Raw genomic sequence first — 13,106 nt, forward strand, 5'->3', positions numbered from 1 at the left:
AAACAGTCCATGTCAATTTATAACTTTAAATTTTATTATATTAATAAAACATAATTCAATGAAATAAGCTTAAAAACGTTATTGATATTTAGGAAAAACATATTACTCTATGATAGTGTGATTATTCCGAAATCAACTCGGTTAGAAGTATCTTTTAATTTTACATTCCCTAAAATTTAGTCCATAGTAGACATTTTCTTTCCCCACGCCATTACCTACAAATAGAGCTGCACATGAGCCGGTACAGTCCGGTTTTCTGTTGGAACCGGTACCTGTACACGGAGTTGACCGGTTCTTCAATTTGAGGACCTGTACCTGGACTTGTACCTGTCCCGGTAAGACCGGTCCGGTTCCACTCCGGTACCGGTTTTTTACTTGAATTTTAACACACACAGTAAAGTAACAACCTAAGACTAAGAGTCTAAGACTAAGTTCAACATTACAAAGTTCAAAATAACAAAGGTTTAAAACATCACAGAATAATAAGTGTATCACACTTTAAGTTCAAAGTTCAACATTAAAACATAGTACTAAAAACAACATTTCCATAAGTCTGCGACAAGAAATGAAAAGAAATCCTTGCAAAGGATGGGGGACTTCTCGAACAATGGCACTGGCTGCACTGACACATAGTTTACATCAAGCTTCTTTTAGCAGAGAATCCCATATGGCTGCAACATGGAACAAAAAAGTAAAACAAGAAAGTAAACAAGCAATACAAGAAAACTTGAAAAGTAAGTTCTATTAAATAGAAGAAAACCTAATATATTACCTGCCTCATCTTCAACAGCATCATCAGGTATATAGTCACATAGAAGATCAAGAGCAATGGGCTTTTGAAGAAAGCTTTGTGTACAGAGCAATGCTTCGACTGTCCTTGTAGACATAGAAGCTCTCCATGGAGTCAGCACGCGCTTCCCGGTGCTAAAAGCTGATTCAGAGGCCACTGAAGACACAGGCATGGCTAATATATCTTTTGCCATGTATGAAAGTATCTTATACCTGATTGCATTAGCCTGCCACCAAGCCAATATGTCAAAATGGTCAGGTTGACCTATTTCACGCATTCCACCTTCAATCACATCTGTCAAATACCTGTCGAGCTCAGTTGTTCTTGCCTCTTCAACACAACTTGGGGTGTCCCAATGTTGTTTCCTCCTTGATTGAATTCTAGCAAACAGACCAACAGATTGCACACTAACTGGATAAGCAACAGTATGAGCATCACTACTTGACCCCTCCTCATGAACTGAATACAAGGACTTATAATCTTCAAAGAGTTCCTCAAATTCTAATTTCACCTTTCTCATAACTCTTTGAACCTCCCATGTATTATTCTCATACAAACAATTAAGAGTAAATTCCAAACCCTTTTGTTTCTCTCTTGGATCTAACAGATGAGCAATAAACATTACAGAATTCATTGATTCATACACACCCCAATACTTATGGTACTTAGCACACATTAGACGAGACATACGAGCAATAAAAGGATCTGATGCTACATTGTTTCTAAATTCTGGAATCATCTGGTGCTTTGCGCTTCCCCATTTAGCACCTCAAAGGCCTGCAAGAGAAGTAAAGAACATTATATGCAGTAAGTAAACAAAACTAACAAAATTAACCACATACAACTACATCAAAACATCATATCTGACTTTCAATGAAAACAATTAAAAACGACAACACACAATTGCATACTAAATACACAATTGCATACTTTCAATGAAAACAATTAAACAGAACTAACAAAATTAATCCATGAACTTTTTTACATGGATTCACTTAGGTATGGGATGCACATCAACAGAAAAGACATGATACAAACAAATACAACTACACGAAAAATCACCCACCAATAACATTTCACTAGCTTCAAATCTTATAACTACCAGAACACTCAATTCAACTAGGCAGAAACAGAGACACTGATCACAATTAGCTTAAGTAATTTTAACTATACAATAACTCAACTCAACATCACAGATTTTGGGAATGGAATTGATAAAAACAAAAACTAACATATATCCATGTCTAGTTGTCTACTGCTTATCAAATCTCAACATGGGTATACACGGAATCACATAAATCAGTCAACACAAAATAAAAACCCTAATTCAATCTCAAATCAAACCCTAATTCAATTTCAAATCAAACCCTATTTCAATGTTAGATTCTTAATAGTAACAAAACAATTGTTACTCCTAGTTTAAATCGATTTCAAATCCAGTATTACACGATTCAAAGTTTCAAACCCTAGTTTATTCCATAATCGATTTCAAATCCCATGAGAGTTACAAGTAACTTACAAATCTAAGAAGAAGAAGAAGAGCAAGTATCCTAGTTTATACCTTAACGAATCGATGATGGTGGTGACTGGTCACTGGTGAATCATGAATGGTAGTGAAGAACGACTGCTGCTCTTCTGGGAAGAAAAAAAAAAGAAAACTGAAATGAAAGTCGATAGAATTAGAGATAGGGTTATACCTATGACGGACGGTCAGGATGTAAGATCCCCAAAAAAATCTACGACTACAATTAACCAGGACATATGGGCCGGGACAGGTCGGGACTCACCCCAGAACCAGTACCAGTACCGGCCTACTCCGGTTCTCAGTTTTAAGAACCGGTACCTGTCCCGTCTACTCCGGTTCCGGTTCGGTACGAGTCCGGTTTTTCAGGTTCCGGGTCGGTACAGGTAAAATAGACCGGGTCTTGTGCAGCCCTACCTACAAACCACACTAAGATTATCTTTGAAATGTGGTTCATTCTGGCAAATCTCAACTCTTTTCTTTTTTGAAAAAAAAAGTTAATGTATTAATGAAAATAAAATTATTTGATAGTGAATTTCAACAACAAGATCAAAAATAAATGAAAGACTCTCGATTAAAAAGAACAAGTTCCATTGAAACATTACTGAAAATTTCTAAATTTGAATACCATTACATCATGGTAGGACCTAGTGTCATGAATGAATTCTTCCCTAGATTTTGATCTCGTCACAATAGCAATTTTTTTTGCTCTTTTCAAGTTGTCAACCAAATGTCAAAAGGTAAAATCCTCTAAATGTTTTTGTTTTGCTTTTTAGCTTGTTACATCGCCAAGCTAAAAAAAAATTGTTGTAATTGTTAAGTATTTCAACCAAGTAAACATATAACGAAAGAATAAATGATCTAAGCTTTCTTCCTCTGCATCGTGAAATCTTCAATTCATGCTAATTTTTTTTCTCTAATGAAATTCATGCTAATCACAAATCTCAATGTAGATTATTTACTCCGGCATGATTTTAGTTTCGAGAAACTTCATTTAAACAGTTACTTTTTGCCAGACGAAGGCAGCAAAATTCCGATATAAAAATAAAATAAAGAAACGACAATTTCCTGAGTTTTCCTGTTTTGGAAGAAGCATATAAATCCACAAAACATTCGCATTGTGTATCCATTTCGGTCGAACAGAAAGGAAGTATCTTTTTCCATGGACATGATCAACCAGAAATTTATCTGTTCGTTACTTCTCACCCATCAAAGCAAAAACTGCTCCAACTTGCCATTCTAGGGTGAGGCAACCTCACAATTTTCACACTAAAGCATTTCACCTTAAACGGAATTTCCTATTTTCAGAACACAAAGTACATCTACATAGGATATTAGGATGGGTGCATCAAGCCTCAAATACCGAGCATAGTTGCCAAACAAGGTCATCTCCAGTTATTTTTTTGTTTTTTCACCTACTACTGTAAAAGACAGTTAATACTGTTAATTGGGGGTAATTACGTCTTTTCAAGTCCTTGGCTGCTTCTCTACAACTTTACCCAATCCAATTTCTGCTTCTCTCTACTCTGAAGTTTTCTCCAATTCTTTTTCTCACAAGTTTCTTCTACTTCTCTCCCAAAAAGTCTTCTCCTTTCAAAGTCTAAAAATACTCCCTCTAGAGTCTCTTTCTCTATGTACCAAGTAATTAGAAAAAAGGATTTGGAGAAAGAGAGAGACAGAATTTGTATAATTAATTAATCAAAATATTATACAAAATTCCTGTAATTGTACTTACTAGGAGAAGAGAGAATGAAGAAGAAGATAACTTTACCTGCAAATTTGGTAAAGGCAGCAGAATAATTGAGTATAATTACTTCTACTTCATTTCCCCTCATGCCCCAATTCTCTCAAAATAAAAACCCATTGTTTTTTCTTGACCAATGAACAAAAGTCAGATAAGTTTCTTTCTCTTTTCTTTAGATCTTAAATTTTTTTAGGGTTCAGATGAAACGTGATTTAAATCCTAATTCGAATTTGTTGTTTTTATTGTTATTGTTGTTGTTGATTAAAGTTTTCCTTTCTTTTGATGATTTAGAGATCTAATTTTTACTTAATTTCTTGTTTAAAGTTTGGGTTTTTTGATTACCCCCTTTCTAATACTGCAATTGTTATTATTCGAACAATTTGGGTATTGGTTAGGGTTTTATAAATTGGGGGTCTTTTTATCTGTTAGTTGTTGCTGGTAGGTGAATTCTAGAGAGCTGCTGATTATTGTTATGTGTTTTTCTGAATTTACTGTAAATAGTTAGGGTTGGCGTTTGTTTTATTGACTTGCTACTCCTTGAAAGATATTTTCTACTTCTCTCAGGAGAGATTTCTGCTTTGTTTTTTCTTTTAACTTAACACAGTTAACATATATACTGGATCACTAAAAAAAAAATTTGCTTCCTTTTTTAAAAACTGAAAAAAACAAACGCCCACCAATTTTTATTGTGGGTTTTAATATTTGGGGGGTCTTTACTGTCCAACAATTGATAATTTTACAACAATTATTGGATAATTTTCGGGTTTCTTTTGTTCAACCTCCTTTGAACAATTTATAGATACTAGAATTAGGAGAAACAAAAACATAATAATTAGAACAAGGGGAATTCTTGTGTTATGATAGGGAGGAGTTCTTTCTATGGGAATACCAGATAGATCACTTTTGGATTTAATTGAGAAAGTTAGATCTTGGGTTCCTTGGGGAGTCAGCGACATATCCGGTGTATCACAGGAATTTTGTGTACCCTTACCGGACAGCTGCATGATGTGTTTGGAGTGTAAAACTCGTGTTACAGAATTCAGCTTTAAGTTCCGCTGTAATCGTTGTGGTCGGGTAATGTGTGGGAATTGCCTTCAAGAGAAAAAGACATTTTTTGGTGCATCAGATGGGTTGAGAAGCAGTGTGGAGGATGAGGAAAATATTTGCAAGTTCTGTTTACAGGATGGAGATGGACATGATGGCATGGGAGATTTCAGTGAGACGATTGATCCTTCTTCACCTCGGCAGAGCCCAGAACGTGAGTTCAACTGTTATGATGGAGATAAGAGCAATAACAATAATAGTACAAAGCCATATCAGAGTGATCATCTTGCCCGTTTTCTTGAAGCACAATATCATGGTTCTTCACCCCATACAATGGGTAGCAGCAGCTCATCAGCAGATCATTTGTCGCCAATTTCTTTTCGTCACTCTTCTAGCAGGTAAGCTTTTGTTTTTAATGCTAATTTCCTTGAGAAAAATTTGTGCAGTTGTGTCTATATTTAAGAGGCGAGTTTGTATTTCTAGTCCATTCTGTTTATCAGATAAGGGTAATTTGTTTGATAAATATGTCCATTCCCCTTGATACTTTGGTGTAGGAGCGACGAAGAAGATGCAGAGGATTCTCGGAAACATTATTTCAGTCCGTTAAGTGAATTCTCTCATGATATTTCCGATATAGATTCAAGTAGTATTAGTGTTAGGAATGATTTCTGCAGTTGTAAGTCACTTAGTTCAAGTCCTCTAGACAGCCCCGGTGGAATGACTACAACTCCCACTAGAGCTGGTTGCTTGGTTCAGGGTGGGAGCCCAAATTCTATGAATGATATTCATTATTTTCGCAAAGAAATGACGTCCATTGTAAGAAGACCCGAGGTGCAGAACGAGGAACTAGAAAACACTGATGACTGCTCTGCTGTTATCTCAGTTACTCGAGATCAGAATGAAAAGTTATCACAGCCGTTGGATTTTGAAAACAATGGTCTTATTTGGTTTCCACCACCACCAGATGAGGAAGAAGATGGTGACTTCTTCAAATATGAGGATGACGATGAGGATATTGGAGAATCAGGCATGATGTTCTCGACTAGTAGCCTTAACCTTGATGTGATGTTAGTTGAAGATAAATCTGTTGAGGAACACAAAGAGCCCCTTAGAGATGTGGTGCATGGGCATTTTAGGGCTCTTGTGTCACAGTTATTGCAGGGAGAGGGTATTTCAACAGGTAATGAGAGTAGTGGGGAAGACTGGCTTGACATAGTCGCTTCACTTGCTTGGCAAGCTGCAAATTCTGTCAGACCCGATACCAGCATAGGAGGAAGTATGGATCCCGGTGACTATGTAAAGGTTAAATGTATAGTTTCAGGAAGTCCAATTGAGAGGTACGACTTCAAACATATGAGTTCTTAACAAAGCTTGATCATTTTTCTTGTAACACTGTAACTTGAAATGCTAACATTGGAACATATTGCAACAGCACCCTTGTTAAGGGAGTAGTTTGTACAAAAAATATAAAGCACAAGCGCATGACATCACAGTACAGAAACCCCAGACTGCTGCTTTTGGGAGGGTCTATTGAATACCAGAGATCTGCAAATCAATTGGCATCTTTTGATAATTTGCTCCAACAGGTCATTTCTTGTTTGCTTACTTTTTGCAGAAACGTTTCTTAGACTAGTGCTTTGGATCGATTTTTGAATTCCAGAGTTTCATGTAACAGGAAATTGATCATCTCAAGATGGTTGTTTCAAAGATAGAGGCTCATCGCCCAAATGTTCTGCTGGTGGAAAAAAGTGTATCTTCATATGCCCAAGAGTATCTGCTGGAAAAAGAAATATCTTTAGTGTTAAATGTTAAAAGGCATCTTTTAGAGCGCATAGCAAGGTGCACTGGTGCACATATTGTTCCGTCCACGGATAATCTTTCTGCAGCGCGGTTAGGACATTGTGAAGTCTTTCGATTAGAAAGAGTCCTTGAAGATTGTTCTGCTGCCAATCAGCCGAACAAGAAATCAGCTAAAACTCTGATGTTTTTTGAAGGTTGTCCTAGACGTCTAGGTTGCACGGTAATGTTTTACATATCCTTAGTTTAGTATTTGAGATTAATGCATGTAAAGATATGAGGTGAAAACTTTATGCAACAGAGTCGTTTGCTATTTCTTCTTTGTATTTCTTCTAAGGGCTGATTTACACTTTCATTTCTGTTTGACTTGGTATATATATCTTTAGTAGGTGACCGACCTTTTAAATTCTCTAGGTTCCATAGTTGCACTAGGATATGCATAGTAAGACAAGGAATGAATGCTCTTTTGTGGTGCTTCGTTTGGAGCTCCTGCAATTTATATTTAGGGCAAATCTTTAGTTAACCCTTAACATAAAATGTAACTAATCATACATAGGCGAAGCATCTTTGCACCTCCATTTTACTTTGCGTAGGATTATGTCTCACGCTTCACTTATTTTACTTGACTTCTTGTGGAAACCCAAAAATAATGCAAATTAGCTCCAGCGTTGCACATAAACCTAGCGTTAAGTTGTATCCTCAAATGACTGTCTTTATTACTGTTGTACTACGGAACTGCGACTCAAGCTTTGGTAGACCTTGGCATCACAAGCTTCCTGAATGATTAGCTTTTTATGTTTGTCTGTTTGGAAGTAAGTTCTGATTTAGCGTCTCAGTGTATATGAAAGAAACAAGTTTAAAGCTGGTAAAAATAAATTTGATAAGCTCATTTTCTTGCTGTTTTTGACTTTTAAATCAGATAGACAGAGGTGCACCTCTTTTGTGTTGTCTGATCTAGCTTATGATAAATTGTCTTTTTCTTGTAGTTAAAATGGGCCTTTTATATGGCATCTGCAATAAAAAATCTCAAGTTGATGCTATTTGATTGGATTCATCGAAATATCGTTGCATATATACATACAGATAGCAAAAGTTGATCATCCTTGCTTGTATTGACATCTCTCCAAGTTCTCTCTAGTGGGATTTTCTATTTTGTGATATTTAAGACCACTTGCATGGTCATTTCAGAATCGGAGATTTCTATATGGACAGTTCACTATATTTCCTTTGTCTAAACAAATGAATAGGATTGTTATTATTGATCTTATCATTAAGTAAGTAGTGAGCTCATAAAAAATATCATATTCGGTACCATCTTGGGAGGTGTACCTGCAACATAATGTTTTATGGACTCTTAACTTCGTCGTTTTCTGCAAGAAACTGGATATGCTGTTACTAATGATTTGAATATACTGCTGCTCTTTAGGTACTTCTGAGGGGTGCATCACGTGAAGTGCTTAAGAAGGTTAAACATGTTGTTCAATTTGCAGTATTTGCAGCTTATCATTTATCCCTAGAAACCTCCTTCCTTGCGGATGAGGGTGCAACCTTGCCTAAAAACCACGTGAAACCTCCAGCATCTATCCCCGAAAAGCTGATGATCACTGACGGTGCTATTTCAGTTATCTCTAATTCCGCCATTCCTTCTGTTTGCTTAACAGTAGCCTGTCAACCTGAAGCTTTGGGTAACTGCGACACTTCTAGTATTCCGGCTTTTCATCTGACATCAGATGAAAAGCAGAATGATCAAACCACGAGCCTCATTTTAGAAAATCAAGAAAGGGAACCGTCTGGTGGTAATCTCAGTTCTGAAGATGTAAGCATTTCATATCCTGGCATCATTGAATCTGGGATCGGAAGTGAATGGTCTGACGCATATGATGCTAATTCAGTTTCAAATCTGTCTCCGCTATCATATGACCAGCAGCAATGGAAGGAGAGGCCGTTCTCTGTGATTCCTTCTGAACATCAGTTATCGAGCTCTGCTCAAGAAGAAGGAAGCACATTTGAAAATGTTTTGCAATCTTCTGAAGTTACTGAGCTGGCAAGTACTGCCGATAGGGTTGATTGGAGTGATGTCTCAAGTGAATACTTTTCAACTACTGACAACAACCAAAGCATATTGGTTTCCTTGTCGAGCCGGTGTGTGCTGAAAGGGACAGTATGTGAACCGCCTACGCTTAGGCGCATACGGTTTTATGGAAGTACCGATAAGCCACTTGGAAGGTATCTGCGAGATGACTTGTTTGATAAGGTAATTCCTTCGTTAAATATACTTCTAATTTTTTATTGATGAGATGCTTGAGCTAGAATTCAAACTGAATTTTCAATTACTTGTGATTGGAAGGCATCTTGCTGTTGGTCTTGTAAAGAGCCAAAGTATTCCCATGTTCTATGCTATACCCACCAACAAGGGAATCTGACAATAAATGTCAAACGTCTACCTTCACTGAACTTACCTGGGGAGCGTGATGGGAAGATATGGATGTGGCACCGATGCTTGAGATGTGCACAGAAGGATGGGGTTCCACCTGCAACAAGGAGAGTGGTTATGTCCGATGCTGCTTGGGGACTTTCTTTTGGAAAATTCTTGGAGCTTAGTTTTTCCAATCATGCCACTGCGAATCGAGTTGCAAACTGTGGTCATTCCCTACAGAGAGACTGCCTCCGTTTCTATGGGTGCATTTTTCTAACTAATTTGGTCTTCCTATTTATTATTATTATTTATTTTTTTAATTCTAGTTGAGTGAGTCTGATGACTCTGATCATCCCATTTAGGAAAAGGATAATTTTGCGGTTTTTAAGACTGACATATTTTTATCTCACAGGTTTGGAAGCATGGTTGCTTTCTTCCATTATTCATCTATTGATATCGTTTCTGTTCGCTTGCCTCCTGCAATGCTGGAATTCGATGGTCATGATCAATTGGAATGGGTCAAAAAGGAAGCAGCTGAGGTACTTCATTTATTACTCTTTGGTTCTAGCCACACTATTTCTCGTCTCTCTTTGGCCTAACTTTTAGTGCTTGCGTTTGGTTGTTGGATCTTATGATCATATATGCTTTCTTTCTTTCTTGTACAGCTTGCCAAAAAAATGGAAGTCCTGTATGCAGAGGTGTTTGATGTACTTCACAAAATTGAACAAGAAGGCACATCTGCAGGACACCAACGTTCTGATGGAGGTGAATTTTATGATCACATTGCGGATTTGAAGGCTTTGCTGAAAAGGGAGAGAAATGCCTATGAAGTAAGTTCCAGCTTAGGATTAATAATTATATGCATTTCATATATTAGGTTCCAGCTTAGGATGGGTAACTTTATGCATTTCGTATGATTGTCACTCCACGATGCCCTCATCATGTAATTATTGACCAACCTTTTGAGTTGTTCTGGATTATGCTAACAGGATTTGCTACAACCACTTGACAATGAGGATTCAGAACCTTCTCAGACATTAGACGTTCTAGAGCTTAATCGTTTGAGACGCTGCCTCTTAATCGATTCTTATTTTTGGGATCGTAGACTGTATGCATTAGATTCCCATGTCAGAACAAATGGTTCTCTTCACATGTTCGATTCGTGTAAGCTGGATTCCACAACTTACATCCAGTTGAAAGAATGGAGAAATGAGTCATTTTCTAGGGATAGCAAGCTAGGTGGTTCTTCCGAAGAAAGTATGTCGATATGTTTGACGTCATTGAATAGTCCCAAGCATAACCTAAACCAAGAGGCGAAGATAAATTCACAATCTTTTGATCCAATATCAAAAGAATTGACCATGGACCAGAAGATATGCGAGTCAGATGTGGGCAGTAGCAATGAACTTGTTGACTTGATTGTTGACCCTCATAGCAGAAATGAAGATTCATTTGCAGAGCTTACTACCTCTTTGGATAAGACACCCTCAGAATGCCTCCAATCACCCATGCTATTATCTAGCCTTTCTGATAAAATAGATTCAGCATGGACAGGTACAGGTCATCAACCTTCGCAGGATTCACAACCAAATGGTACCCATGTTGAGTCAGTGGGGACATTTACTCGGATTGAGAATCCATCTCTTAGACGGCTCATGGCTCCAGCAAGAGTTTATTCCTTTGATTCTGCAGTTAGACTCCAAGAGAAGTTTAGCAGAGGATTGTCCCCAAGGTCTTTGCATTTGTCTTCACTCAGATCCTTCCATGCTTCTGGAGATTATGTCAGTATGGTTAGAGACCCAATTCCGAATATGCTGAGAACCTTCTCGCAGACCTTTCCAAGTGAGATGCAGAAAAGCGAAACTCAAAAATTGAAGTTTATCTTTAAATCAGTACCCTCGTTTACCTCTTCTGCATTTCAAGTGGTTGGTGAAGGGGTTCGTTTGCTACTTCCACAAACAGGTCATAATAATATTGTTATTCCTGTTTATGATAATGAGCCCACAAGTGTGATATCATATGCCCTAGGTTCAAAGGAGTATGAAGATTGGATTGCTAATAACTCCGGTGACCATGGCAGAGCCAGGGGGACAAGTGATGGCCATAGTTTTGGAGAAAAACTTAGCAAACTATCAAGCTTTAACTCTGCCTGGCAGCTGGCAAACTCTATGGACTCGGATGATATTCTCTGTAGACATTACGCCTCTGAAGATGCTTCTTCAACTATAGGCAGCATTTTTTCAGATCCCAAAAGATCTCCTCATGCAAGAATTTCTTTTGGGGATGAATCCTCATCTTTCGCAGACAAAGCAAAATTCTCTGTGATTTGTTATTTTGCCAGTCAGTTTGATGCTCTTCGGAAAAACTGTTGCCCTAGTGAAGTGGATTTTATCCGTTCATTAAGTCGTGGCAAAACATGGCAGGCCCAAGGTGGAAAGAGCAATGTGTATTTTGCAAAGTCATTGGATGACAGATTCATCATAAAGCAAATCACAAGAACAGAGTTGGATTCATTTGAGGAATTTGCCCCACAATACTTTAAGTATATGATCGAGTCCCTTAGTTCAGGAAGTCCAACTTGTCTTGCTAAAGTTCTTGGCGTTTATCAGGTAAGGTTTAGCTATCTCTGTTTTCTTATTCTAATCATATTATTAGCCTTGTACTAAATTCAATGGTATTGGTTCGGCGACAGGTGTCTGTGAAGCATTTGAAAGGTGGAAGAGAAACCAAAATAGATTTGATGGTGATGGAGAATCTCTTCTTCAAGAAAAATATTTCGCGTGTGTATGATCTCAAGGGTTCTGCAAGATCGCGGTACAACTCTGATACAACAGGAAAGGATAAAGTTCTGCTAGATTTGAATTTGTTGGAAACTCTTCGGACAAACCCCATATTTCTTGGTAGCAAAGCAAAGAGAACCCTGGAAAGAGCAGTTTGGAATGATACATCTTTTCTGGCGGTAAACTCCCAAACTTACTTACTGAAACATAGTACTAATCTTGTCAGCGTTTACCACTTACAAAATTCGGAGTTTTTCACCCTTATCGCGTTTATAACTAAATAACTATGTTGTTGTTTTTGCATATCGATTTTAAGTCTTAGGAAAAAGTTAAAAACCACTCCCTTTTGTATCGCAAATTTAAAATTTTCTTGTATTGTTTGTCTTCAGTCAGTTGATGTTATGGATTATTCCTTACTGGTTGGAGTTGATGAAGAAAACAATGAGCTGGTGATGGGGATCATTGATTTTATGCGGCAGTATACATGGGATAAACATTTGGAAACTTGGGTGAAGGCTTCTGGTATTCTTGGTGGTCCGAAAAATGCAGCACCCACAGTTATTTCTCCCAAGCAATACAAGAAAAGGTTTAGGAAAGCAATGTCCAGTTATTTTCTTGCTGTACCTGATAAATGGACCTCATGAGTTGCTTGCCCCCAAAAGGAGGACCATGAGTTTTTTGTTTTTTCATTTTTTAGTTGATCGGAAAGTAATTGTAAACACTGATATGACCCCATCAATGGGTAACACCTCGTAATGCCATTTGGTGCCACCATCCCACTTTTTCCATACTAAAATCTTCTCTGAAAACAAAATTTTGGGCATCAAAATCACTGTACTAGCTTATGCAATCTCACCTATTTTCTTTCCAGATGAATGTCTATCCCCCCAGTCCACAGTGATGATTTCAGCTCTTGGAAACGATAAAACAGCAGCAATTTTCTTTTCAATAAAAAGTTACAAAAAAATGAAAATTGTACGTCTGTCAGAAGTCTGTAATCTTCTTGGTCGACG

General features: G+C 37.5%; 1 protein-coding gene across 1 annotated transcript; it reads left to right on the forward strand.

The window, feature by feature from the left end:
• The first annotated feature begins 3,850 nt into the window (after positions 1–3,850).
• On the forward strand, positions 3,851–12,889 carry LOC113282149 (putative 1-phosphatidylinositol-3-phosphate 5-kinase FAB1C). The gene is made up of 11 exons (XM_026531094.1): positions 3,851–5,498; positions 5,655–6,437; positions 6,533–6,686; positions 6,776–7,120; positions 8,324–9,151; positions 9,245–9,576; positions 9,726–9,852; positions 9,979–10,143; positions 10,303–11,922; positions 12,006–12,272; positions 12,483–12,889. The coding sequence occupies exons 1-11, from the start codon at positions 4,936–4,938 to the stop codon at positions 12,735–12,737; spliced, it is 5,439 nt and encodes a 1,812-aa protein (XP_026386879.1). The 5' UTR covers positions 3,851–4,935; the 3' UTR covers positions 12,738–12,889.
• Positions 12,890–13,106: the final 217 nt, after the last annotated feature.

Source organism: Papaver somniferum, chromosome 5 (assembly GCF_003573695.1).
Source record: "Papaver somniferum cultivar HN1 chromosome 5, ASM357369v1, whole genome shotgun sequence".
In the NCBI taxonomy this organism is placed as follows: Eukaryota; Viridiplantae; Streptophyta; class Magnoliopsida; order Ranunculales; family Papaveraceae; genus Papaver; species Papaver somniferum.